This window comes from Macrotis lagotis, chromosome 1 (genome assembly GCF_037893015.1).
Source record: "Macrotis lagotis isolate mMagLag1 chromosome 1, bilby.v1.9.chrom.fasta, whole genome shotgun sequence".
Taxonomy (NCBI): Eukaryota; Metazoa; Chordata; class Mammalia; order Peramelemorphia; family Peramelidae; genus Macrotis; species Macrotis lagotis.
The window spans coordinates 277371257-277398943 of NC_133658.1; the positions used below are offsets into that span (position 1 = coordinate 277371257).

The following is a 27687-nucleotide window of genomic DNA, read 5'->3' on the forward strand; positions in this document are numbered from 1 at the left end:
AGTTTTTGCAAGGCAATGGGGCTAAGTGGCTTGCCCAAGGCCACAGCTAGGTAATTATTAAGTGTCTGAGGCCGCATTTGAACTCAGGTCCTCCTGACTCCAAGGCTGGTGCTTCATCCACTGCGGCACCCAGCCGCCCCTGGTCTTTTTCTTTTTATCCCCACAGTTAGAATGGTGCCTTACCCGTGCCAAGGGTTTAAGAAATGCTTGTTGACCAAAGGCCCCGGAATCATAAGAGTCGGGCGGGGCCTTGGTGGTAGCTTAGCCCAACTGGTTCCTGAAGGGGTGCCATGGAAGTGTTGGGCTGAGGGAAGAGGTGGCCTCCCGGGGGCGGGTGCACAGGCCGGGGGGGCCCAGTGCCAGAGCAGAAGACATCATCTGCTGCAACGCCCTCCTTTGCAAATGAGGAAACTGAGGGCCTGGGCGTGGGAAACTGGAGAAACCCCGGGGCTGCGGCAGTGAGGGGAGACCTAGCAAGGCCCTGGGAGGAGAGGAAGAACGTCGGCGAGCTAGTGACGTCGGCGGACACGTCGGGGCGGGACATCCGGGGGCCTGCGCGAAAGCTGGGCGGTGTCTCCCGGGAACTTTGGCGCCGGGGTGGTGTTTCCGGGCGGAGAGACGGAGGAGGGACCGGAAGCTCCCTGAGACTGGACGGAAGGGCCGGGCTTCCTTGGAGCGGGCACTGGTAGAACTGGAGGGATCCGGGGAAAAACCTGGTCCCGGGCCCGGCAGCGGGGCCGGGACCTCGGGTCCCCGGGGGTCGGCGGAGCGGAGTTCTGGGGCAGCGACAGCAGCGGCCGGAGGAGAGCGCGCTGATGGAGCGCCGGAGGCCAAGGCCCGCCCGGGGCCGGGCTCGGGGGCTGCGGGGGGAGCTGGGGCCGGGGCCACCGCAGCCCCAGGGGCAGGAGCCGGGGCTTCCTCCATGTTCGCCGGGTTGCAGGACCTGGGGGTAGCCAACGGAGAGGACCTGAAGGAAACTCTGACCAATTGCACCGAGCCCCTCAAAGCCATCGAGCAGTTCCAGGTGCGGGATCCCCCGGTCCCCCAGGACCGGCCTTCTCCCGGTCGGTTCTTCCTCCCTTTCCAGACCCAGAGCCCAAAGGGGCAGGATCTCCGAGGTGTAAGAGACCTCAGGGGTCAGTCGTCCAGGCCAGCCGGGACCCGAATCCTCAGTGCTACATAAACTGACGTGATCATGCATCCATTGTACATGAAGACCTTTAATGAGGGAGAACCCACTGCCTCCCAAGGCCTCCCAGTTCTCCTTTAGTTAGCCCAAGGCCTTAGGAACTTTTCCCCTTAATTAATCCCAAATCTACTTCACTTCCTTCCATCGTTTTTAATTATGCCTGCTGGCTCAAAGAACACACCTAATCTCTTGGCAGATGACAGTTCTTCAGACACTTGAAAATGCTTTTGTCCCCTTTACATTTTTTCTCTATCCTGAACATCTCTAGGGACTTGAACCAATTATTGTATGACTTCTGTTGCTCTGTGGATGCTTTCCAGGTTTTATTAATCCTCTTCTGTGGTGCTCAGAATTGGACACATTATTTCAGATGTAATCAGAGAGGTACTGAGAACATCGTGAAATTATCAGTTCCCTCCTGGACCCTCCCTCTTTTAAAGCAACCTTTACAGTTTTCATTTTACCATTCACAGCCGATTAAATTTGCTTTCATTACCTTTTTTTTTTTTTTTTGCTACTTCATATTACTAAGCTGACAATTCCACCAAAACTTTTAAATAACAACTTGACCCAGTGAAGTGAGAATAGTTTCAGGGTTGAGAATTCTTTGGGTACCAAAAAGGTTTTGTTGTTTTAGCTATAGTGGACCAAAAAGAAAGATCAAAAGAAGGCATTTAAGATTTACTTAGGATAGCTGGGATATTAAGAATTGAGGACAGAAAAGTCAGAATTGTTCAACTTTTTTTTCCCCTCTGTCAAGGACTTTTGTTTTGGAAAGGACAAACCAAAAATTTTATTATGGGAGTTGAAATCTGAGTAATGAGATAGTAGGGAAGGACCAAGTTGCTCTTGTTCAAATTTCCAGTCCTAAACGAATTAAAATTGCAAGATACTAGGGAAATAGGATTGTTAGAGGCTTTGTCAATGATCCATAAAAGACCATGGAGAAAGGGAGTACATGGGACTAGTAATGTCCCCATTTTAAGTGAAGATTTAATTTCTCAATATGCTCTTTAGGAGAGCCAAGGGAATCTTAACTTAAGTATGTTTCCCCAGAACAGAGGAAGCTTGGGACCTAGAGATGCGAGATGTGTGTGTGTGTGTGTGTGTGTGTGTGTGTGTGTGTAGAGAGAGAAAAGAGTTAATTATAAAAGGAATGTATAGACTGCCAGGTTGTATAGTAGTTGAAATCCGGAAGATCTGGATTTAAATATTGACCCCAGGCAACACAACTTCCAGCTTTTAATCTTTGATCTTAAGCCCCAGAGCCATAGACTTGGTTTTCAAATCATCCTTGAACCTTTACAATTGTGCATAGTGCAACTAAATGTGCTTGAGTACAGGTTTTAGGTTCCTGTCCCTTCCACTGGTTGTTTGAATCCTTCCACCCTTCCAGCCTTCCTCTCCCCTTTCAAGAAAGAGTTGAGTGTGAAGATTAACTCATAACAGTATCAGAGCTTGAGGGCCCTTATGTATCCCAATACCTTCATTTGGCTAATGGGGACATTGAATTCCAGAGAGGGGAAGTAATTTCAGGGGTCACACAAGTGAATGCTAGTGTCAGCCAAGACTAAATTTTTTTGACTCCCAGATTATTCCACCAGAGCAAGATTTTTGTTCCATGAATTAATGAACTGCCCAGATTTAGTACTCCTATAAACACTACATGATCTAACAAGTTTTCTTTCATTAAGGATCTAGCTATACCTAACCTGTACTAGACATTAGGGGACTGAATTCAAATCCCAGCTCTATAACTGTTTCTGTGTGATATGTGGACAAAGTCATTTCCTCTCTCTGGGCCTTAGTTTTCCTCAATAAAATTAAGAAATTGGATTAGAAATTTGGAAGAAAGAGGATGAATGAATTATCTGTGTGGGTCTGACTTTGTTATGCATCTGAAAGGAACAGATTTGTCTTTTTTTTTTAATTGAGCTTTTATTTTATTTTTTCCAATTAAAGTAAAGATGGTTTTCAACATTCATTCCTTTCCAAGCTTTTGAGTTCTACATTTTGCTGCCATCCTCCCTTTCCTTCCCCCTCCCTATGGCAGCAAACAGTCTGATATAGGTTATACATGTATAATCATGTTTAATAAATTTCAATATTAGTCATTTTGTGAAAGAAGAATTAGAACTAAGGGGTAAAAATCCTTGAGAGAAAAACAAAAAAGTTTTAAAAAGTGAGCATAGTCTACTTTGCTCAGCATTCAGACTCCATAGTTTTTTCTCTGAATATGGATGGCATTTTCCATATCAGGTCACTCAGGATTGTAAAGGAACAGTTTTTAATGATGATTGGAGTGACACTATAGCACCATCTTTGGGTTGTATTGTAAAGGTTGGATGTCCTATTGCCTGTTACTAAGTCATTTTTTTTAGTCAAGTCCAGCTCTTCATGATCCCAAATGGAATTTTCTTGGCAAAGAAAATGAATGGTTTTCATTTTCTTCTCATTTTTACAGATGAAAAACTGAGACAAATAGGGTTAAGTACTTGCCCAGAGACATACAGCTAATAAGTGTCTGAATCCAGATTTGACCTCATGAGTATGAGTCTTTGGATTCTAAGCCCTTTGTGCTCCACTGTGCTACCTATTTAATACATATTATGTATAGCACTTTTAAATTGTATAAAGCAGTATGTTATTTTCTGATTTAATTCTCATATTAATGAGATAGATACTATTTTTTTTAAGGTTTTTGCAAGGCAATGGAGTTAAGTGGCTTGCCCAAGGCCGCACAGCTAGGTACTCCCAAGATAGATACTATTACAGATAAAGGCACAGTCTTAGACTATGGCTTGCCCGTGGTCAGATAGCTAGTAACTCTGACTCTGTGTGTAATACTCTTTCTGAGTTTGTCAGTAGTGATTTAGATTATTCAATAACTGAAAAAAATTTGGGAAATATTTATTCTCAAAAGACCTGAGCTCATACTGGGCAAAATTAAATGTATTTCTCCTTTTTTTGTTCCTCTATAAGATGAATTTTATTTAATGCCAACTTTTGCTTTATCAGACAGAGAATGGTGTCTTACTACCATCATTGCAGTCTGCTCTGCCTTTCTTGGACCTGCATGGGACACCACGGCTAGAGTTCCACCAGTCAGTTTTTGATGAGCTAAGAGACAAATTGTTGGAGAGAGTGTCTGCCATTGCTGCTGAAGGAAAGGTTGAAGAAAGGTAAAAATCCTGAGAAAGAGTATAGCAGGGGCTTTCTATCTTTAGTGCCATACTTTTGTACTGATATAAACAAAAAAGCTTTTCTGATTACTTCAGTCAGGTGATAACTATCCTTATTGCCATCAAGACTCTTATTCTAGATAATAGCAGTCTGAGTGCAGACATAGGAAACATTTTCTGAATCTTATTTTGTTGTTTTACTTATTCAGTTACACTAGCAACAAGAAACAGGTGAATTTTTAAAAATATTTTTCTTTGTTTCATATATTTTTTATTAAGTCAGTGGGGTTAAGTGACTTGTCCAAGGTCACACAGCTAGGCAATTATTAAGTGTCTGAGGTCAGATTTAATCTCAGGTTCTCCTAACTCCAGGGCCAGTGCTCTGTCCACCTAGCTGCCCCTATTTCATGTATTTTTTTTATTTCATTAACTATTTCCCAATTACATGTAAAAACTTTTTTAACAATCATTTTTTGAAATTTTAAGTTACATATTCAAACTCCTCCCTCCTTGAGAAATAAGAAATTTAATATGGATTATTCATGTGAAGTCTTACAAAATGTTTTCATATTAGCCATACTGTAAAAAAAAAGACAAGGGAAAAAATATTTTTCCCTCTGCATTTGTCTATTATAATTATAACCTAATGTATTTCTAGGTACAAGAAGCTAGAAGATCTCTTGGAGAAAAGTTTTTCCCTGGTGAAAATGCCCTCCCTCCAGCCAGTGGTGATGTGTGTCATGAAACATTTGCCAAAGGTAAAAGCAAGTATTTCCCTTAGGGCACTTGGTAGTCTCTTCATTAGACTTAGCTGAATTACAGGTCTTTTTATTGTTTCTCGACTTAGGGTCTCAGTATGTTGGTGCTTTTTAGCTGTTATTCAAAGAATGCCTATGTTTCCACCTCTTGAAGTAATGGGGAGGTAGAGCACATGTATGTTTGTATTTACTTTGATTTTTTTCCCCCATTCTGCATTCCTTTCAATATGCAAAATTCAGAGGATTTAGAATTTTGGAAATTAGAAATTTATTCTATAATCCTTATAAAAAAAGATTTTAAGAAGTTATTTTTAATTAAGAAATGGTAAAATTAGTACTGTTGCTAATGTTATCGTTATTTTACACTCTGAGCACTACACCTAAGTTTTAGGAATACATGTGGCAACCTTCTTGGAAGATGGGTTGTTGTGTCAGCTGGATTCATGGTATTTAACTTAAAAGCTGATCAAGAAAAAACGTTGCTACTCAAATGTTTTTTCAGGTTCCTGAAAAAAAACTGAAGCTTGTAATGGCCGACAAGGAGCTGTATCGGGCATGTGCTGTGGAGGTAAAGCGGCAGATTTGGCAGGATAACCAAGCTCTCTTTGGCGATGAAGTTTCTCCACTGCTCAAACAGTATATTTTGGAGAAGGAGAACATCCTCTTCAGCAATGAAGTATCTGTTCTGCACAACTTCTTTAGTCCATCTCCTAAAACAAGACGTCAGGGGGAGGTGAGGACCAGAGGGAAATATGTATTTACACTGTGATTCCTTACCTTGCTTCTCTGCTTCTGCCATAAGCCCTATGTGTTATTCTGTCCTCTGCTGTTGTCCATCAGCTTGGCCTTAAACACGCACAGGGTGACTTTCCTGGACCTTATTCTGAGCTAATCTGCTACAATGATTGGTCGTGGTGTAACAATGGTTAATCATTAATCTACTGAACATAATCCTTTAGAGAACAGATGTGATTATTTATTTATTATTTATTTTATTTTTTAGGTTTTTGCAAGGCAATGGGGTTAAGTAGCTTGCCCAGGGCCATACAGCTAGGTAATTACTAAGTGTCTGAGGCCGCATTTGAACTCAGGTACTCCTGACTCCAGGGCTGGTGCTGTATTCACTGTGCCACCTAGCTGCCCCAGATGTAATTTTTAACTAAGAATTTAACTTGATTCAAAGGAGTGAGTTTTTTTTTTAAGAAAGATTTTATTTATTTTGAATTTTACAAATTTTCCCTCATTCTTGATTCCCTCCCCCAACCCCCCACAGAAGGCATTCTGTTAGTCTTTACGTTGGTTAGGAGTAAGTCTTAATTGTGAGAATTTCAGGCTCCATGATGAACATTAGGAATGATGGAGTGGGAATTGTAGCCTGGCTGGATGAGCTCCTGAAAAAATTCTATGGAGGCCACTGTGCCCTGGAGAGGTACAGCATTCAGAACATGGGAGACGGTAGTTCCGCCTGCTGTTCTAGAATAGACTGGCCACCTCTGGGGGAGTGTGTTCAGTTCTGGTACTACATATTAGCAAAGACCATTGATAAGCTGGACTCTTGTCAGTGAAGGGACCTGGATGGTCAGGCCTGGCTAGTAAGACCTTTTCTTAGGAAGATTATTTGAAGAACTAGGGACGTTTATTCTGGCAAAAAAAAAAGTGTAAGGAGGCTCTGGTAGCTATTTTTAAGTATTTGAAGACCTGCTATAAATTAGAGGGATTGCACTTGTTTTATTTTCCCCCATAGAGTAGAACTAGAAACAACTGTAGAGGTAAATTTTGGCTGTTTTTTTTTGTTTTCAAATAGTTTTTTTCGATTAAAAGTATTTATATTCTGTTTCAACATCACATAGAACAAGTGTATTCTGTGCATTTGCATGGACTTTTAGAATGCATTTGGGTCATTGTAAGTTATATTGTGATGTCTAAATCAGGCCAGTCAATGTACTATGATTATGATGTGGAAACAATTGATGACTTTTAAGCCACACTGTATGTTTAAAGTTAATTTGCACAAACATGTTTGTACCTGTTGTCTTGTCCTATTTGTAATTAAAAGTATTTAAGGATGAAGAGGAAAAAAAAAGTATCTGTTTTCTATCTTCTCCACTACATTGGAAAAAGAAAGACACTTTTTAAAGATAATTTTTAACTGTGTGGCCCTTAACTACTGCCTGCCTCAGTTTTCCCATCAACCACCTAATTCCCAGGATTGTGGTGAGGATTAAGTGAGATATTAATTATAAAATATCTGACATGCATTAGGCACCATATAAACAATGATTGCTATTATTATCAGAAACAGAATTAGATCAGATAATGTCAGAGATGGGATGGACAGACTGAGGAGGCCCTCTACTTCTCTGAGCTTGAGGTATAATCCAGCTCTGATCCCCTGATTTGAAGTCTAGGGACATGTGTTTAACATTCTGCCATGCCTCTGATCTAATCCTCCTCATGACTTCTGTCCCCCAAGGAGCATGCGTTTTACCGGGAGTCAAAGAAGGATCTTTTTTTTGCCAAACAGAATCTTCACTCTACCACTGGCCCTCTGCTGAAAAAGGGATAGGGTATTTGTGGATAAAACAGTGTTGCCAGAAGTTTCCTGAGAGGATGTTTGCAGTATCTTCTGAGGCTGGAGGATGAGGCTTTGGAGCTAGGGCCTGAAGACAAGGAAGGAGCTGAATCAAAGTAATCATCCACCAGATCCTTGTCTAGAAGATTTAGAAATATAGTTAGAAAATGACCTTAGTGAAGTTCAGTTTCCCCAACTCTTAAAATGGATTTGGACAAGTTATTTTCTACATTTCCTTCCAGGAAACTCTTACCCTTCTATGCTACCTACAGATGTGGTTCATACCCTTCAACTTGTTACTTGCATACATTCAATTTCCTTGTCATACATTTTGAAATTCTTATAATATCATAACCCTTTTTCATTCTATCTTTCCATGTGTGTTACAACCACTAGCCCTGTGCTGCCCCCTCACTCTAGCTTCTTCTCTCCACCATGAAGTTCTTTCCTGGGCTCTTAACCCTGGACCGGAGGCTCCTTCCATCCCTCTCCTGATCCCTTAAGAAAATGAATCAAGTCAGCTAGTGGTGTCAGACTGAAAGAGACATGGATTTCCTGCAACATTATATTGTTTTATATTTTCATTTATTTTATTAAACATTTCCCTATTACATTTAAATTTGTATGATACTTGTGCTCTACCCTGCAATCTTTCCCCCCAAGTATCATGTAACCCCAGTCTACCTCTTTTTTTTTTAAAGTCATGTCCTGATAGACTCCTTGGTAATATGCTGAAAACTACTTAAGGCTACAGCACATTTAATTGTTGTTTTTTGTTTCACTTCTAAATGGGCATTTTTTTCACAATCATAAAATGAATTAATAGAAATAAAAACAACCATTTGGTTGATTTGAGATAATTGGGTGGTTCAAACTTAATGTTTTAACTGATACATATGTCCTATATTTACACATTTTTAGATGGACTATTTGTAGGATAGAGATACCACATCAGTTGGTAAACATAAAGAAATTGAGATTAGGGTAGTAAGAAATGTCTGAGGACCTCCTGAAAGCCTGCATTGGAATGATTCTCATAGGTGAATGAGCAAATACGGGTAGGCCCCCTGCTGTCAGTTACATATGTTGAACAATATTAATGTGATTCTTTTAGAAAAATAAATCATTTCTTTTTCTTTTCTTTTGAATGGATTTTGAGCTTAGGTAGTGCAGAAACTGACACAAATGATTGGGAAGAATGTGAAGCTCTACGACATGGTATTACAGTTCCTTCGGACCTTATTCCTTCGGACTAGGAATGTTCATTATTGTACCTTGAGGGCTGAGCTGCTAATGTCATTACATGACCTGGACATCAGTGATATTTGCATGGTGGATCCCTGTCATAAGGTACTAGTTATAAATACTATGGGACCTCCATCAGTTTTATATTACTATGTCAGCATATGCCATATGCAGGCTGTTAAGCTGCTGGTGGTGTTGTCACATGACCCCAAATGGGAAAATAATGATATCATTACAGACAAAAGCATAATGACATCTGCCTTTTCTATTTTTGAGTTATCAGGTTAGTAAGGATTTCCCTAGACTGATTGGATTTTCATTTTGTCTTTTTTACCTCCTGATACTTCTTAAGCTTACTGATTATGGGGAACCAGTTAACATTGATGATAAACAAGATCCAGTTGGCAGCCATTATTTTAGCCTTGGAATTGTATCAAAGTATTGGGTTTGCAAAACTCTTATGTAGGGTTTATTGCTAAGATTACAGTAGTCCAAACATATGTGAAAGACAGTTGCTGGGAAATATTAGCCAGATCTTAATGTTTCCTAAGCCAAGCCTCTGTGCTGGAGCTTCTTGGGCAGGAATTGTAGTGGAGGAGGATCCACTGCTCATGAAATTCTGTTAATTTTAAAAGAAACAAGACTACTAAGAATCCTTACTAACATTTGTCCTTGGAACTCTAGAACTTCATTGTTCCTATATTAGAAATAAGAAGTCCATAGGTTTCACCTCTTAAAACTATAACTTTTTCAAAAGGATCAGAAATGTCGGGGACAGCATTTTTATTTTAGACTGATCCTTTCTGATCACTTTAGACCTCTCTTTGTATAAAGTGATACTGTCTGAAGAGTGACAAAGAAAAAGGTTATTCCTGCTCTAGAGGAAAGGAGCTACCTATGGAACCTCCAGATTTTTTTATTTTAGGTTATTTTTTAATGTGTGTTTTTTATTTTTAAAAGCATTTATTTTCTTTCCCACTACTCTCTCCCCATCCCCTCACCAATTAACTAATAAAAGAAAAATAAAAAATAAAGACCTTATAACAATTATGCATAATCCAGCAAAACAAATTTGAGCTGTTCTCTTTTAACATTTTAATGGACTGTCAGAGCTGAGCTTTCTGTTTCTCTAAAATGGGCAGTTAATGTTATTGTTTGTTGTTATTTTATGGCCATCCTTTGTTTTTTATGCAATTATTTCTCCCTTAATTCTTGTCCACTAATTAAACCTTCCCTTGACACTAAAAATCCATTTAAGCATCTACTGAATTTGAGAGTGTATATCTAACAATCATAGTCCATATCTGGAGCCCCCATCCTCTTTACTGATAGGAGAGAGCTGTGTTTTACCATCAATTTTCTGGACTTATATAAGCTTTTTGCAAGGAGGAATTATTTCATTCTTTATACATGCACACCCATGTATATAGGACTTAATAATTGCCTTTTAATTCATTAGACTGAGATTGGTTATTAACACTTAATCAGTTTAGACCTAGGCTTTTTAACTTTATAGGGTTCTAATACTTCAATTTCACCCATAGAAGGAAAGTTAAACCCTTCTCCCAATTTTCTCTTAAAATTTCAAAACTAGTTCTACAAAATAATATATTAACTTTTTTATATTTATTGAATAACTACAACAAACAGAAAAGAAAATTATATACTTTTCCTTGGGTCTTAAGTAATTCTAATTTGAGAACTACTTAAACATTCTTTAGTATCAGCTAATTAAACTGAAAAAACACCATTTTTTGCTTAGAGTATTTATGTTCCAAGGTTTGGTTTAGCCTTTAGTAAAAAGATGAATTTTGAAACCTTGTTACATTTAGAAAAAGACCTGTATATAATCCTGAAATTAGAAAAGATAGTCTTTGAGTTTGTCCCTGTGATTTATTATTCATCATATAGTTCACCTGGTGTCTTGATGCTTGCATTCGAGAAAAGTTTGTTGATAATAAGAGAGCTCGGGAGCTTCAAGGATTCCTGGATGGAGTGAAGAAAGGTCAGGAGCAAGTACTGGGGTGAGTAGAATTGTCTCAGGCACTTATGATTTCAGAAGGCAGAGAGGGGAAGGATATTCTAAACTCAGAGAGTTGTTGAACAAATACACAAAGGCAAGAATATCCATGAGGGATGTATGTGGGGGGGATGATGAAAAGACTATTTGACCAGGGCAAGGGTATGTCCAAGAAGGAAAAATCTATAATAGAATAAATAAATGAAAGCACAGTTTGTGGTTAACATTTTTTTAAAGTTAATATGCATCTATAGGGATCCTTATTTTTTTACTTTGTGGCCCATACTTCAGTTTGACACCACTGCTGTATAGCACTGACTTTCTGTGAGTCATGGTTTAAGTGCTTTTCTCTCCTAGGGCCTGTGCTATGATCATTGATTAGAAATGAAGTAATGTTTCTTTAAGAACATGAATAGATTGATTGTTAGTTCTGTGTGGGTTGTTTTTAATCTGGGAATATAAATTTATCACTTGTTCCTTTCAGTGATTTGTCTATGATTCTATGTGATCCCTTTGCGATTAATACCCTGTCTTTGAGCACCATAAGACATCTGCAAGAACTGGTGGGTCAGGAAACCTTACCCAGGGTGAGTGGCAGAAACTAATGAGGACATAACTTGAGTTAGACTTGCCCTTGTTATGAAAGCCGAACTAGCTGATGGAAGCAGCTATCAGTTCTTGTTCAACTAGTGGTCTGAATAGTATTTGGGAGTAGATTTTTTAGGCAAATACTTGCTACGATCATCATAGATGGTAGCTTAAAATAAAAACTCATGTATAAAAAGAACAAATCTTTGCAGCAAGTTTCTCTGATAAAGGTCTCATTTCTAAGATATTTAGGGAACTGATTCAAATTTAAGAGTCATCCTCCAGTTGATAGTCAATGAATGTGAGCAACCAATTTTTAGAAGATGAAATCCAAACTATCAAAAACATATGAAAAAATTCTCTGATCACTAAAAATTAGAGAAATGCAAATTAAAACAACTTTGAGGTTCCACCTCACACTTATCAGATTGGCAAAGTTGGTGGGACAGATGCTGGTGGGACTATGGAAAAGCAGGTACATTAATGTAATGTTGGTAGATCTGTACAATGATCTAGCCATTGTAGAAAGCAATTCATAACTCTACCTCAAAAACTATTAAACTGTGCATACCCTTTGATCTAACAGTACCATTTGTGATGGCAAAGAATTGGAAACTGAGAATGTGTCCATCTTTTGAAATTCTGATATTATGAATGTGAGGTAATTCATATATTATGCCATAAGAATTGATGAAAAGATAATTTCTGAGAAACCTGAGAAGGCATATATGAATTGATGCAAAGGGAAGTGAGCAGAACCAGGAGAACAGTTTATACCATAACAATAAATATAAAAGCAAATGACTGTGGAAGATTGGAAAACTCTGATCCTTTAATGATCAGCCATTGTTGTAGAAGATTCATGATGAAACATGTTACCCACACTGAATGGAATTTAGTCTAGATTGAGATAGAGATAGATATATCTTTTTGGATTATGGCCAATGTGGAAATTTTGCTTTTCTATACATACATAAATATAAATATAAATATAAATATATATATATATATTATAAAGGTCTTTGTTTTTCTTTTTTCTTTCAAGTAGAGGAGTTGGGAAGGAGAGAAAAAGGATTTTGGTTAATTGAAAAAAATGTAATAAAAAAAACCAATGTAGGGCGGCTAGGTGGCATAGTGGATAAAGCACCGGCCCTGGAGTCAGGAGTACCTGGGTTCAAATCCGGTCTCAGACACTTAAAAATTACTTAGCTGTGTTGGCCTTGGGCAAGCCACTTAACCCCGTTTGCGTTGCAAAAACCTAAAAAAAACCAAACCCAGTGTAGAAGGAATAATTCACCTTAATAGGTTGAAATGTTGACTGTTGTTGCAGGAAATAACCAGTTCATGTAGGTAGAGGGTGAAGCTGACACTTTTTTAATTGAAATTTTCCTTCTTAATATCATTACCACTTCCCAAAATGCCTCCTACTTCTAGAAGAATATTGTTTTATAACCAAGAATTATAGTTAAGCAAAATCAAGGAACATGTTGATCATGTCTGACAGTATCAACATTAGTCTGCACCACCACCTTTTTGTCAAAAAGGGAGAGAAAGAGGGAGAATCTTCTGAAGTCACTGAATTTATCATTGTTTAACGTCTTTCATTGTTATTATATTGTGTGGTCATATAGGCTGTTTTCTTGGTTCTGATACTTTTAGCAAAAGTGAAAATAAACCAATTTCTTATAAAAGTACACTGATTAAAAATTGTAAATAAGTAGAATGAAAGCAGTTGACAAAACATATTTTTTCCCTTATTTTCAGGAAAGTCCTGATCTGCTTTTACTGCTAAGAATGCTTTCTCTGGGACAAGGGGCTTGGGACATGATTGACAGCCAGGTCTTCAAGGAACCAAAGATGGTAATTTGTTTTATTTTTAAAATTATTTTAATTTTCTTTTTGGTTAGGCATAGGGGTATAATAGAAAGAGTATTACTGGAATTTAGGAGACTTGGGTTCTGGACTCAGCTCTGTCTAATTATATGTGTTTGGACAAGTCAATTCCCTTTTCTGAGACTTTTTTTCTTTCATCTTTCTGATGGGGGTGAGAGGTTAAAGTAGCATCATGTGTTCTCTAAGGTCTCCTCTAGCTGTAACATTTTGAGTCTAATTCCATGACTAGCCTCATGATTAGACCCATGGTGGGGGCATGGGTCAGTTCTGCCTTTGGAAGTTGATTTCTCTGTCTCAGAGGACAGAACTTAGGGTAATGGCTTGAAGTTGTAGAAACAAACTACATTTTTTTTTTTGAATGTAAAAGGTAAATTCCTCACTATTAGAATTGTCCAAAAAAGTAAATTTCCCATCACTGCCTGCTTCATATGGAGATTTGCTGACTTACCTGTTAGTGATGGTGTAAAGGAGATTCCCATTTAGTTGTAGGTTGGACTAGATGACTGCAATGGTTCTTTCCATCACCCTGTGACTTTGTACTATAATTACCACATGTCCAGACTCTTATTTATAGTAAACTGTCTCTCTGAGTAATACAGGAGATATTTCTAAAAGGTTAATCTTTTGATCTTCTTGGTCTGGCAGAATTATTTTTTAATGAATACACTTTCTGGTGCTATCAGTGAGCATTTATGCTGAGACTGGCTTCACATGAGCACTATTTGGAATTTTGGAAGCCCTTTGTATTAGAATATAACATTACATCAGAAAGAATATTTAAAGCTTGACCTTTTCATTTTAGGTTCCCCCCCCCCCCCCAAGGCAATGAGATTAAGTGGTTTGCCCAAGGTCACAAAGCTAGTTTAATTATTAAGTGACTTGCCCATGGTCACACAGCTAGGTAATTATTAAGTGTCTGAGACTGGATTTGAACTCAGGTTCTCCAGGCTCTAGTGCCCATGCTCTCTATGTACTGCTCCACCTAGCTACCCAATTCATTCTAAAATGAAACCTATGATTGAAACCCCTGTCTTCTGGACTTTTCTGTCAGCATAAAGTAAACAAATACTTTGATATTGTACAGTCATAATAATAAATAATGATAACAAGTAAATTATATAATATTTTATAGCATAATTTTGATATTTTAAGTATTTTGTGATTCTTCTTGTGAGTTCGTTAAACAGAAGCTGGTGCTATCCTCCTCATTTATGAGTTGAGAAAATTAAAGTTCTGTGAAATTAATTAACAAAGGTCACAATGTTTGTTGCTGGCAAAGATGGCATTTGAACCTGGTTTAGTTTCCATTTTGCTGCTGGGCTGCTTATCTGAAGTGTCATAGCAATACTTATTCCTTTGAATGTGTCTGTCCTGACTAAGACTCCAATTTGGGCGATATCAGGAGAGCTTTCCTTAAAAGCTTACACTGACTATATCATTTGAATTTTCTTTTCAGTCAGTTTTGTTTTTAAACTAGCATTTAAGTTACCTTTAGTCTTTTTTTTTGTTTGTTTGGTTTTTTTTGGCAAGGCAGTGGGATTAAGTGGCTTGTCCAAGGACACACAGCTAGGTAATTCTTAAGTGTCTGAGGCTCGATTTGAACTCAGGTATTCCTGACTCCAGGGCTGGTGCTCTATCTATTGCGCACCTAGCCACCCCTACCTTTAATCTTTTTTTTTTTTTTTTTTTTTTTTTTTTTAGATTTTTCAAGGCAATGGGATTAAGTGGTTTGCCCAAGGCCACAAGGCTAGGTAATTATTAAGTGTCTGAGGTTGCATTTGAACTCAGGTACTCCTGACTCCAAGGCAGGTGCTCTATCCACTGCGCCACCTAGCTGCCCTCCCTCCCTTTAATCTTAATTGTATATTAAATAAGTCTTTATTAAGCATTTACCGTAGGCAGTGCCTTGTGCTTTGCTATAGCAGGTTCAAAGATGTATGGATTTCTGCCCTATTCTTACTGGGTTTGCTACTCTCACAAACCAATGAGAGGATAATATAGAAAGAAAATCTGTAGTGCTTAAGTGTGTGATCCTGGAATAAGGACTTTAGGAGTACAATATTGAAATAGGCTGCAGTATTCTGGAAAGTACTTAGAGGGGATATGTCTGAAGGATAAGTAGAATTTGGGTGGGGGGTGGCATAAAGGAAAGGATGCTCTAGATAGGTGGCAGGAGATAAAGCAAGGTACTTGCTTGTAGGAAATCAGCTTGAGTGGGAGATGTGTTAGGGGAAAGTAGAAAATAAACTTAGTTAAAAAGGATTGAATGATTATGGAAAGTCTTCAGTGTTTGGGTGGAGAATTTGGACTTGAACAGGATTTTGTTAAACTTGGGCTGAAAAGGATCTTTAATCTAAACTTTTTGCTTTCTTCTCCAGGAAGTAGAGCTGATTACTAGGTTTTTGCCGATGCTTATGTCTTTTGTGGTGGATGATTATACTTTCAATGTAGATCAGAAACTACCAACAGAAGAGAAGGCAGCAGTCACATACCCTAATACCCTTCCTGAAAGCTTTACCAAGTATGTTAATCAAATGATCAACAATATTAAAAAGAATATCTACAAAATAATGCAAAGTCTTTGGACAATGAGCCTCATAATAGTTCATTCTTTAAGGCATATTAAAAACTAACTTTTTAAAAATATACTGAAAAGGAAAAGGTGGAGCTATATTTTTTAGTGAATTCCAGGCAGAAATGTATTGTAGTGAATAATTTCTCTAGTCCTAAAGATTAGCTAATGCTGTTATTTCAGATAAGTTGTTAGAAATCACAGAATTGTAACCTCTGTAACCATTAATAATATACTATACCATTGGGTATAAAATAAAATGTAAAGTTCATTGGGTATCACTATGGGCAGATAAGCAAAGATAATGATGTATTGATGATGTGATCTCTTCGTTGTTATCAGGTTCTTGCAGGAACATAGGATGGCTTGTGAAATGGGGCTTTATTATGTCCTTCACATAACAAAGCAAAGGAATAAAAATGCTTTTCTCCGACTTCTGCCTGGATTAGGTGAGTCCTAGCTTGTTTACTCTTTTTCCTCAGTGTTATGGGTGAGACAAAAGGGAATTTGTATCAGAGTGATGTCAAAGGGCCCTAATGTAAGGTACATTCTAGGATAGGGAATAGCACATTATAAAAAAGAAAAACTGACATTTATAATGGTGTAATGACAAAGTACTGTGGACATGGCTTCAGGAAACCTCAAATCCTCCCTCTAACACTGGTTAATCACACTGAGTCTCAGTTTTCAAATCTGAAAGATGATGAAATACTTACCTTATGGGGTTCCTATGAGGATCAAGTGAAATAAGGTATGTAAAGTGCTTTGTAAACCATAAAGCACTATATAAATTCCAGTAAATTTTATTATACAGGGTTGTCCTCACAATAATCATGAAACATTGTCATTATAAGTATTATTATCTCTTATTTTAGATAAAATAAAACAAGTTCAGAGAGGTTGTGACTTGCTCAAGGTCACACAATAGTAAAGTGGCAGAACTAGGACTTGAAATCTTATCTTTTGTTTCTTAAGTTCAGTACTCTTTCCATTATGCTCTGTTGTGGAAAGAAGCTTCAAGGAAACAAGAGTACAAGACCTTGAGTTTTGACAGCATGTACAGAAGTTGTATTCTTCGGGGGTCAAGCTTCATTTTGTGTTTGTAGAATCAACAGGAGTTGGGGGGTAGGAAATCTATTCTCCAGGCTTGGTACTGGTGTCAGAAATATAGGTAATCAAACTTAACCCAAAAGCTTACAAAAAAGATAAATGTTGAAAAAATATCTTTGCATGTAATTGGAAAAAATAAAATAACAACAGAAGTACTGTATGTATTCTTGATGATCTGATACCAACTTTTCAACCCAAGGTAAGGCACACTTACTATGTGCCAGACACTTTGCGAAGTACTCACTACTGAAATAAGCAAAAAGAAAGACAGTCTCTGCCTTCAAGAAGCTTATATTCTAATGGGAGGAGATAATACACCAAAGGAGCCTAAAGTGAGATAGAGTAGAAGAAAGGTATCCAAGTGGGGGCAGAAGTGTGGAAGTCTGGAAAGGCAAAAGCAGGGCCAGAAGGGAAATGAAGGTTGGTCAGTCTGGATCCCCTCAGGGCAGACAAATCTTCAGGGTTGAGAAGCCCACAGGAGTAGATAGATATTTTAGTAAGTCTCAGGCATGAGGGAAGTTTCAGGGTGAAACTACAACTAAGGTACATTTCAAAATTCAGAAAGTCAGAAGCAGAACTAGGGGGAGGAAGGTAATTCACCCTATCTTTAAAGACTTTTCTGGAGTAAGACTGGTAGAGGAGAAGGGGAATGAATGGATGTTGTACATTTTTCAAATAGAATTATTATTAATAATTACTATGTTTTTGGACATGGCCAAGGTGGAATTTTGTTTTGATTGACTATAAGTATTTGTAATAAATTTTTTTTGGGGGGTGTTTTTTTTAATGCACAGAAGAGAGCAGATTTTTTTTAATGCACTAGAAGGAAACAGACAAAAAAAGACACCTTTGAAAGTTAATATGGTGAATTTATTACATACTTAAAAGGAAAAATAAACCATAATAGAGATTGTCAGTTTTGTGTTCAATTTTTGTACTTAAATGAAGAAGTGTTTACTTTATTTGGAGTTTGTTAAGTTCAGAATTTAAAATTTTATTTTTTTATAGAAAGAAATTGATTTCTTGATGACTCTCTAATTAATTAACCCTACATCAATTGCAGTGGAGACATTTGGAGATCTGGCATTCAGTGATATATTCCTTCACCTGCTCACTGGCAACCTTACTTTACTGGCAGATGAATTTGCTGTGGAAGAATTCTGTACCAGTTTATTTGATGGATTCTTCCTCACTTGTCTTTCAAGGTAACTTAGTTGTAGAACTCTGTGTGTGTGTGTGTGTGTGTGTGTGTGTGTGTGTGTGTAAAACGTTTACAAAATATTGTATTGCATCCTTTTCAAGATAAGAACTGGATCATTTCCCATAATTCTGAGTTTTTCTCAGTCTTGAATATTGTTCATCTAAAATGCCCCATGTAGCATTCTCTTTGAGAATAGCACTTTCTTTAGGTATTTGAAGATAAGAAAGAATTAAAGCTAGCCAGTCTCATTGAAATATGTCCTTCATGAGAGATTTCAATGTTTACCATAGTGTTGAAGAACAAGATGTTTCTGAATAGAGAAATGTGCTACAGCTGGAAGAGACCCTCTTACTAGACAGTCTCACCTCCATTTTTCATTTTCCTGGAAAACTAGCCAATCTACCATTACTTTCTTGGATACCTGCCTAGTTCAGCCACCTATTCCATCCTAAGGGGAGTAGAAATGATACTTGGTTTTTTTTTTTCTCTAGAAAGGAGAATGTACACCGCCATGTTCTCAGGCTCCTGATCCACTTGCATCACAAAGTGGCCCCTACTAAACTGGAGTCCCTCCAAAAGACTTTGGAACCTACCAGTCAGGTGAGCTTGTTAGTTAGCTCTTGATTATATTTTTAAATGCTTGAAGAAAAGTGCTTTTAGACTTGCAATCCAAATCCTGTCCCCAGGCTCCTGCTAAATGGAGAATATCTGCTCTATTTAGATAGCAGCTTCTGAAGTGTAATTACTTTCAAGTTTTAATTAATCTTAAACACATCTCAGTTGTCTGTGTTAAAATACTTGAATAATAATAAGATTTAGTGTTTTTGGTAGTAACAATGTAAAAACAATAGTATGCTTTTATCTGCTCTGCCTTCTTTTTCTGCAGAGTGGGGAGGCTGTAAAGGATCTTTACAACCAGCTTGGAGAGAAACTGGAACACCTAGAGCATTGCAAACCCAGTCCAGCCCAGGTGGTGGAAGCTCCAGCTTTAGAGCTACCTCTTCCTGCTGTCCCAACCCCAACAGTGCTTTGAGGTGCTCTAATCCTGGGCTCAGTTATGGTTTTGGTACCTAATGGCATCTACCTATCCAGAGCCCTTGAGGTTTGGGAAATTGTTTGTCATCACTACACTGTGAAGAATTTCCTGAGGACTTTACATTGAACGCTGAAATTTTTTTTAATGTTACAAAGTCTGTGCAGTTAACAGACCCTATCTAGCTTCATCAAGCTCAGTGAGAAGGGGGTCTGAAGATAGTGTGTATGTATGTACCTACACATAAATCCAAGAGGTTTCCTCATCATTAGGGAATAAGTTGGTGGAAGATAAAGAATTGTTTACCTCTTTTAACCTGAGTTATTCAGAGTGGTTATAGTGATTTCAGTGGAATACTAGGTGAGTGGCCATGATAAAAAACAAAATGGCATAGAGTCTCCATGAAATCTCTTTGGTAGATAAGTACAGAATTGAATAATCCCGTAGTCCAGGTGTAGAGGATTGGAATTATTTGTTTAGAATTCTATTCATTGTTCCACCTCTGGCCTACTATTTAACTTTTATATAGGCAACCTTTGTGCCTTAGTTTCTCCATCTGTGTGGTGAAGATTATGTGTGCCCCTTTAGAACTAAGTCAATCTTTAGTGGCTGATGGATTTAGAGAGTTTTTAAAAACTTCCCTGTCCCCCCCCCTTTTTTTTAATCCTAGTGGGGGCCTCTCAGGGTTGGAGGAAAATATTTTAAGAAATTCTCCCCCCCCCCCCTTCAGACTTACTGTTGCTTCTGGATTCCTTGAATTGGGTCATAGAACCAGAAGAATACTTTTCATTTTTCACTCTCTGACAGATCTCTTGAGACCTTAGCTTTGATATTGTGTTTTTTACTTTCAGCCTCAGAAGTCTTTTTTTTTTTTTAAATAGTTGATCTCTCTGTCTCATCCAGCTATAAGAACAGCAGCCACTTACAGATCTGATTTTGCTGCTGCTGAGAATGGAAGCTTTGACCTGCTCTGTTTCCAACCCGAGCTGGTTCACTATTCCTTAGGCAACTTTGTGGTTCTCTCTTTTTTGGAACTTACCATATTGGTGGGAGACTTAGTGCAGACACCCCTCAGCTTTAGCTCTTCCTACTGCAGCTCAGAACTCTGGAACTCAAGTGATCCTCCAATTTCAAACATCCCCAGAAACAGGGACTATGAGTGTGTGCCATGGTGTCCAGCCTCTCAGAATCCTATGTGTTTTCTTATTTTTTTAAATACCTTGGAAAACTTCTTGCCTCCTGTTTTATTTTGTTGGTTTTTAATTTCTGTAATAAAACTGGAAGAATAGTAATAACATAGATTAAAAAGACAATTTCTATTTTAACAAGAAAAGAACCAACCATGTGCTCACACAGTGATCTCCATCTTGGAGGTGTTAGAACTGAACCTTGGAATACTTCTTTTAATGAAAGAGCAATTAGGTACTTAGGCCTCACTAGAAAGGACTTCACTGAGAACTGTAAGCTCTCTTCTGAATCCTCACATTGGCAACTTGTGGGATTCAATAAAAGGATGGGACTATTTCAGTCTCATTTCTCAAATGGATGCTGAATTTAAACTACATTAGTTTGGGAGGAATATACTTTGAACTAGTAAACATTCAAATTATATATACTGTCAAAGAAATAGTCTGGTACTTTCCATTAAATATTGGAACTAGTGCTAAATTTTGAAGCATTGTTAAGTAGAATTTCTTAGATGACCATTAGGAAATTAGTAATTTATATAAAAGTGAGTGCTTCTATAAAAATTGGAAACAATTTATTCACAATTAGGTTGGTCACCTGTTTCTGTTCCTACCAAACAATTTTTTTTTATCCCAATAATTTGCTTATTAGCAAGTTATTTATAGTTTGTACAAATCTATAATCCAGGGACTCCTGGAGGAGGGAAGGGCTTGATGCAGAGTCACTGTTGCACTTGACCAGATTTCTTTTCACTTTACAGATTCAAAAGCCGCACCTCAAACCTCTATCAGTTTGAGACTTTGCTTTCTTGTTTCCTCACAGAATAATTCTCCTCTAGCAATGTTTTCTGTAGCCATTGTTCCCTTTGATCCTAGGTCTAATTCCTGATAAAAAGGAGGACTGGACTTTTGATGTCATGGGATAGGGAATTTTAGATGAGGTAACTCCTACCAGGACAAGTTCTCACTTTCTCTATAACTTCTAATCCTAGAGAATCCCCTTTGGCATGGAGAGATTCAATTACTTGTCTGGGACACACAGCAGCTTTGTCCATGACAACATTGCCTCTAGAGTTCCAAATACATATAATAAAAGACTGAAATGGTTATTCTCTCACAGTGACATAAATGGATGTTGATATGGCTTTATCTTAAGACCATAATCGGCAAGACCACAGGAAAAAATGTACCAAGTATATTCTTTGATTGACTAAAGATTCTGTTTTACACAGGTGGTCTACTGTGAATAAATAAGGATTTCTCCTATTTTAGGAACATCTTGTCTAGATGAGATAATTTTTCTGAGGGGAAAATTGCTAAATAATTTGATTTTTATTATTTATGAGATAAAATTGATTTTATTAAAACCTACAAAAAATGTTTTTCTTGGGCATGATAATCACATTAGACAGAAAAAACTGGATGTTTTAGGGGAAAAAGGACTGAACCTGTTTCTAAGTGACTTGCAAATCGTTGGATCTGCCACTCTGGTTGATCTTTGGTCCTATCCCTCCAGTACTCTTGAGGTACAACAGGGTTTTTTTGGCTAAAAAATGAGGTAATGAGATTGGATGGGTGATACTAAAGAGTCCTTCCAGCTTGGATATTTTATGACTCCATGAGTTGGAGGATTTGACAATGGACAGCAGAAATTAAAAACTAAAAACCTAGGGCAGCTGCCTAGATTGCATCTAAGTGCTGACATGAAAAATATTAATGTGCCTCTATTTGTAAGTGTGTGTGTGTGTACTAGCATGTGCATGGGTAATTAGCATTGGGTATTAATTGTTCCTTCCAGACTGCCAGAATCTGAATGACACATTTTATTTTTCAAGAGACCCAACAATTCTAGTCCCTAAGAAGGTAGACTGCAGAGGAGAATTTTTCAATTTTTCCCATAATGAGAGTGGAAAAAAAGAATTGTGTGAGCATGGAGATAATTTATAATTAGAATACTTTTAATATTTAAAATGCTTTTATGAAAAATGACAATATAGGGGTGGTTAGGCAGTGCAGTGGATAGAACACCGGCCCTGGAGTCAGGAGTACCTGGGTTCAAATCCTGTCACAGACACTTAATAATTACCTAGCTGTGTGGCCTTGGGCAAGCCACTTAACCCCGTTTGCCTTGCAACCCCCCCCAAAAAAAACAAAAACAAAAAAATGAAAAATGACAATATATAGAAATGCATATTCAAAATCTTAGAACTACTTTGATTTGAACAAATAGTATTTTGTCATTTACCTATTATAATGAATCTTCCTCTGAAGGTAATGAGAATCTATCATTAGAATTGTTCAAAGCCTGCATTCCTGTTTCACCAGATGTTAAAGCTATAAGGCACCTCTGAAGTCTAGTACCTCTCCTTTGTGGTGAAGTGCTTTGCCCAAGGTCACATTTGTAAGTGGCAGAATTGAGATTTGAACCCAGGTTTGTTAACCAATTCTAATGTCTGATGTCTTCTTTTTACCATAGTATACTTTCTGGTTGAGAAACCTAAGAAGATTCTTGCATTCAAAGTAGAGATTTTTTTTTTTTTAGGTTTTTGCAAGGCAAACGGGGTTAAGTGGCTTGCCCAAGGCCACACAGCTTGGTAATTATTAAGTGTCTGAGACTGGATTTGAACCCAGGTACTCCTGACTCCAGGGCCGGTGCTTTATCCACTGCACCACCTAGCCGCCCCATTCTTGCGTTCAAAAAGGAAGGAACTTGAGACTAGACAATATGGTCCTGTGTGATTTGGTGTTACTAATTATATTTCTCTTCAGTGTCACATGGTAGAGATGTATGAGTGGCTGAGAATATATGCCTGGCCTGATGATTGCTAGGAGTCTGCACAGGAAGTTCTTCATTTTAGACAAGCTACACAGTCAGATGATTGCTCACTGATGCTGCTAGTTGGAGCAACAAATTTTTTTCCCCCTTTGGAGTTGGTGTTGCCAGTTCTTTTCCCCTAAAATACTCTATAACCTGAGACCTCCCACCTTGACATGCTCTGCCTTTGCTTTCTCATCTTACTTATAATAAGTCTGTGAGACTTCAAACTAATATTAATGTTCATTTGAATGGTCTCTGGATTGTGTGGACAAAACAGATAACTACCCTGCTATTTTTTCAGGGATTAAGTTTAGGATATACCACTGAGAAATATCTTCCCACTGGCCTTCATGGTGCCAAAAATTCCCATCATTAGAAATTTATTACTTTGGGTTAAGATTTCACAGGACTTCAAGAGTCCTCTGTTAAAATGCTGGCCAGGAATAATTGGGACAGAATCAAAGTGCAGGGGCTAGCTTAAAGGGTTGGAAAAGAGAGTGGTCCAGGTTGTGGGCCAGTGCCCTCAGGGGAGCAGACAATGGATTGAGACAACTAAAGCAGAGATCCTGGTCTAGCCTTAGATATTAGAGGGGAGAGACTGGAAGAGGGAAAAGGGCTATTGAGGATGAGGTCAAAAGATATCAAAAATAAATTTAGAAGATCCCACCCACCAATACACAAGTTTTATCTCCAGTTGGAGAAAGAGTTTCCTATCCTTGGGGGGAGATAGCATGGTATACTGGAAAGAACTGTGACCTTAGAATCAGGACCTTGCCTGGACTAGAGAACTAGTTCTGACACTTCTAACTTGCAATGTGACCTTGAGTAAATTATTTACTCCTTTGAGCCTCAGTTTACTAAAATTCATGATATTTGTACTACCTTCATGATAGGGTTGTGGGGAAAATACTTTGTAAATCTTCAAGGACTATGTAAATGTGGGATGTTATTATGTTCTTATTCTTTACTGCTTAAACAATTACTAGAATGTATATAAGCAGTAAGGTTTTGAGAGGCATCACATGGTATTACTGCTTCAAGTATCTGGTTTAGATACTGACTTATTCGCTAATATTGCTAGTTGGAGCAGCAAAGTTTTTTCCCCTTTGGAGAAAACGTGGAGCCAGCATTGTTGGTGTTGCCAGTTCCTTTTCCCCTTAATAATCTATACCCTGAATCCTCCCTCCTTGACATGCTCTGCCTTTGCTTTCTGATCTTACTTCTGAATAAGTCCGTGAGAAGATGCAGTCTTACCTTTAGTCCCTCAACCTTCTGTAATGCTTTGAGAGTGTTAGAATTGTTAGAACAAACAGAGATGCAGGTGAGAAGCTGGATTCCACATTCAAGGAAGAACATGAGCAGAATAGAGGAAGAAAAGGGCATGAGAATGTGAAGATATAAGTGGGGGGTTCGTGTAAAGGAATTAGAACTTTTAAGTCTGAGGTTAGCATCAGATTAATAAGTATCTCCTTTTGTAATTCATAATCCTAAGAATTGAGGTTAGCTAATCTAGTTGCCACTCCTCTATTTCATAAATCAGCAAATGGAACCAGATAGGCCCAGTGATTTAGTCACAGTCACATAGGTAAGGCAAGTCAAGTCATCTCTATGTTTTTTCATATATATTTGGTTTATCTGGCTTCTATATATGAGAAACAACATTAGGTAGTGGAAAAAATATTAAATTTGGATTCAGTAGACCTGCGTTCTGGTATTAGTTGTGAGACCTTAGGCAAATCACTTTTGGGGATTATTTCCTCACTTGTAAAATAGGAGCAGTACAGAAGTCTAGGAGGTCCTTATTTCCTGTGTATATACAGCACCATCCTTCCGTTCTCCTGGCCTTACAATTTAGATGTCTTTCTTTGACTCCTCACTTTTTCACAACCTCACCCCCCCATTGTCAAACTGTTGTCAAGGCCTGTTAATTCATCTCTGCAACATCTCCTAAATATGCCCCCTTCTCTCTGACACTGCTCCCACTCTAATGCAGAGCCTCCTCACCTCATGTCTGGTGGGTGGACCTGCTTTAAATCTCTCCACTGCAGTCCATTTTTCATTCAGCCATTAAAGCGCTTTTCCTAAATTGAAAATCTGATCTTGTCATTTAGGGATATAATTTCCAGCATAAAATACAAAAATCTCACTTTCAAAGCCCTTTAAAACTGATCACCCTTTTCCCCTGCCCCCACATATTCTTTTCTAAGCTTATACTTCTCACCTTCCCACCATGTTCTCTTCAATCTCGTGTCACTGGCCTCCTGGCTGTTCTAACAACAAGGTACTACATCTCTCAGCTCTGACTCTTCCCCATGCCTAGGATGCTCTCCCTTATCTCTGCTTCCTGGCTCCCCTTAAATTCAAGCCTCAAATGAAATGCTATCTTCTGCAGGAATTTTCCAAATCTCCCAATTTTAGTGTCTTCCCTCTTATTTCCTATTTAATTCTTTCAGTGTTGAAAAAAATTCCTTTTATTCTAGTGCTGAATATTTTGGGCCAAATTTGGGCCAAAATAAGAATTTCCCAAGGGATCAACTATAGTTGCAATGTCTTTTAAGTTTTTTTCTAACTACCCTATAAATGAACCTAAAACAACAAAACTTGCAGAAAATAGGTATTTTTCAATCTAACACACTCCTGCACTGAAAGATGTATATCTTGTTCATTTCTCTTATCTCCTCTATTAGATTATGAACTCTCAAAGCTGTCTTTTGCTTCTTTTTTTTATCTCCCTAACAATTAGCACAGTACTTGGAAGATTGAACCTTAATATATATTTTATTGCTATCACAGTCCCTTATCCCCAAATTTGATTTAGGCTTAGCATTTTTGAGGACTGGAGAAGGAATCATTGGTCTCTCAACTGACTCTTAAGGAAATCCACAACTGTTCTGGAAAAGCTTCCTTATCTCTTTTCAGATCAAAGCATAGAGAAAGAAACTTTCTCTAAGCAGTTATCCCTTTTGGTGTAGCTGTTGGGTAGTGAAGAATCAAGGATTGACTCCTTGGGATGTCTTTTGGCTTGGGTCCCACTGATCAAATGGCCAGCTGTCTCCATATGTCTTTTGATGCTTCCCTCTGCCAAGATTCTATACTCCCAGAAAGGATTTGTTTATTAAGTGCTAGACATTAAGAACTGGAGTGACTTCTGGGTTTCTATAGTAATAAATGGGAACTGGAAATATCTACTGTTTTTTAATCCTAATAGTATTTTATTTTTTTCCAGTAATATGTGGAGATAATTTTCAACATTCATTTTTATAAAATTTTCTCTCCTTCCCTCTCCCCTCCCAAAGGCAGCAAGCAATCTGATGTTACACATGTACAATCATGTTAAAGATATTTCCATTTTAGTTATGTTGTGAAAGAACAATCAGAACCAAAGAGAAAAACTTCAAAAAACAAAAAAGATTTTTAAAGAAGTGAAAATAGGGGGCAGCTAGGTGGCGCAGTGGATGGAGCACCAGCCCTGGAATCAGGAGTACCTGAGTTCAAATCCAGCCTCAAACACATAATAATTACCTAGCTGTGTGGCCTTGGGCAATCCACTTAACCCCATTGCCTTAAAAAAAAACCTAAAAAAAAAGTGAAAATAGTAGGCTCTGATCTGCATTCAGACCTCAGTTCTTTCTCTGGATATGGATGGCATTTTCCATCACAAGTCTTTTAGAACTACCTTTGATGCATTGCTGAGAAGAGCTAAGTCTACTATAACTGATCATCACACAATGTTGCTGTTACTGTGTCAATGTTATGGTTCTGCTCACTTATATAAACTTAAGAAACTTCAGTTTCTGTAAAGTCTTTCCAAGTTGTTCTGAAAATCATCCTGTTAGTTATATCTTAAGGAATAATAGTATTTCATTACATTCATATGCCACAATTTGTTCAGTTATTCCCCAATTGATGGACATCCCTTTAATTTCCTAATCTTTGCTACCATAAAAGGAATTGATAATAAATATTTTTGTACATGTGAGTTCTTTTCCCTTTCTTGTGATCTCTTTGGGATACAGACCCAATAGTGGTATTACTGAATCAAAGGGTATGCACAGTTGGATAGCCCTCTAGGTGTCATCTTTTGTTTTAGACCAGGACTGTCTAACCCAACTTTTCAGACATTATATTTTGATTTGCCATTTTAACTGAGAGCTCTGGCAGTATCTCAGCTTCCTTTAGTAAATCAAAGATGGTTTCTTCAAACCCACAGGAGGCCCATAGATTGCATCTTGGATTTTTTTTTTTTGCAAGGTAATGAGGTTAAATGGCTTGCCCAAGGCCACACAGCTAGGTTATTAAGTGTCCCAGGTCAAATTTGA

General features: G+C 38.0%; 1 protein-coding gene across 1 annotated transcript; it reads left to right on the forward strand.

The window, feature by feature from the left end:
• The first annotated feature begins 633 nt into the window (after positions 1–633).
• On the forward strand, positions 634–27499 carry NELFB (negative elongation factor complex member B). The gene is made up of 13 exons (XM_074210594.1): positions 634–1024; positions 4208–4371; positions 5030–5129; positions 5632–5862; positions 8866–9051; positions 10858–10970; positions 11451–11553; positions 13319–13414; positions 15826–15968; positions 16362–16468; positions 18193–18334; positions 18822–18930; positions 19217–27499. The coding sequence occupies exons 1-13, from the start codon at positions 923–925 to the stop codon at positions 19361–19363; spliced, it is 1743 nt and encodes a 580-aa protein (XP_074066695.1). The 5' UTR covers positions 634–922; the 3' UTR covers positions 19364–27499.
• The last annotated feature ends 188 nt before the right edge of the window (positions 27500–27687 follow it).

Bases quoted from the DNA above. Each gene is read 5' to 3' on its own strand.
- NELFB (XM_074210594.1), top strand. From the start codon at position 923: ATGTTCGCCGGGTTGCAGGACCTGGGGGTAGCCAACGGAGAGGACCTG. The intron at 9,052-10,857 runs GTACTAGTTATA...TTCATCATATAG, and splicing joins TGGTGGATCCCTGTCATAAG to TTCACCTGGTGTCTTGATGC. The intron at 18,931-19,216 runs GTGAGCTTGTTA...CTTTTTCTGCAG, and splicing joins CTTTGGAACCTACCAGTCAG to AGTGGGGAGGCTGTAAAGGA.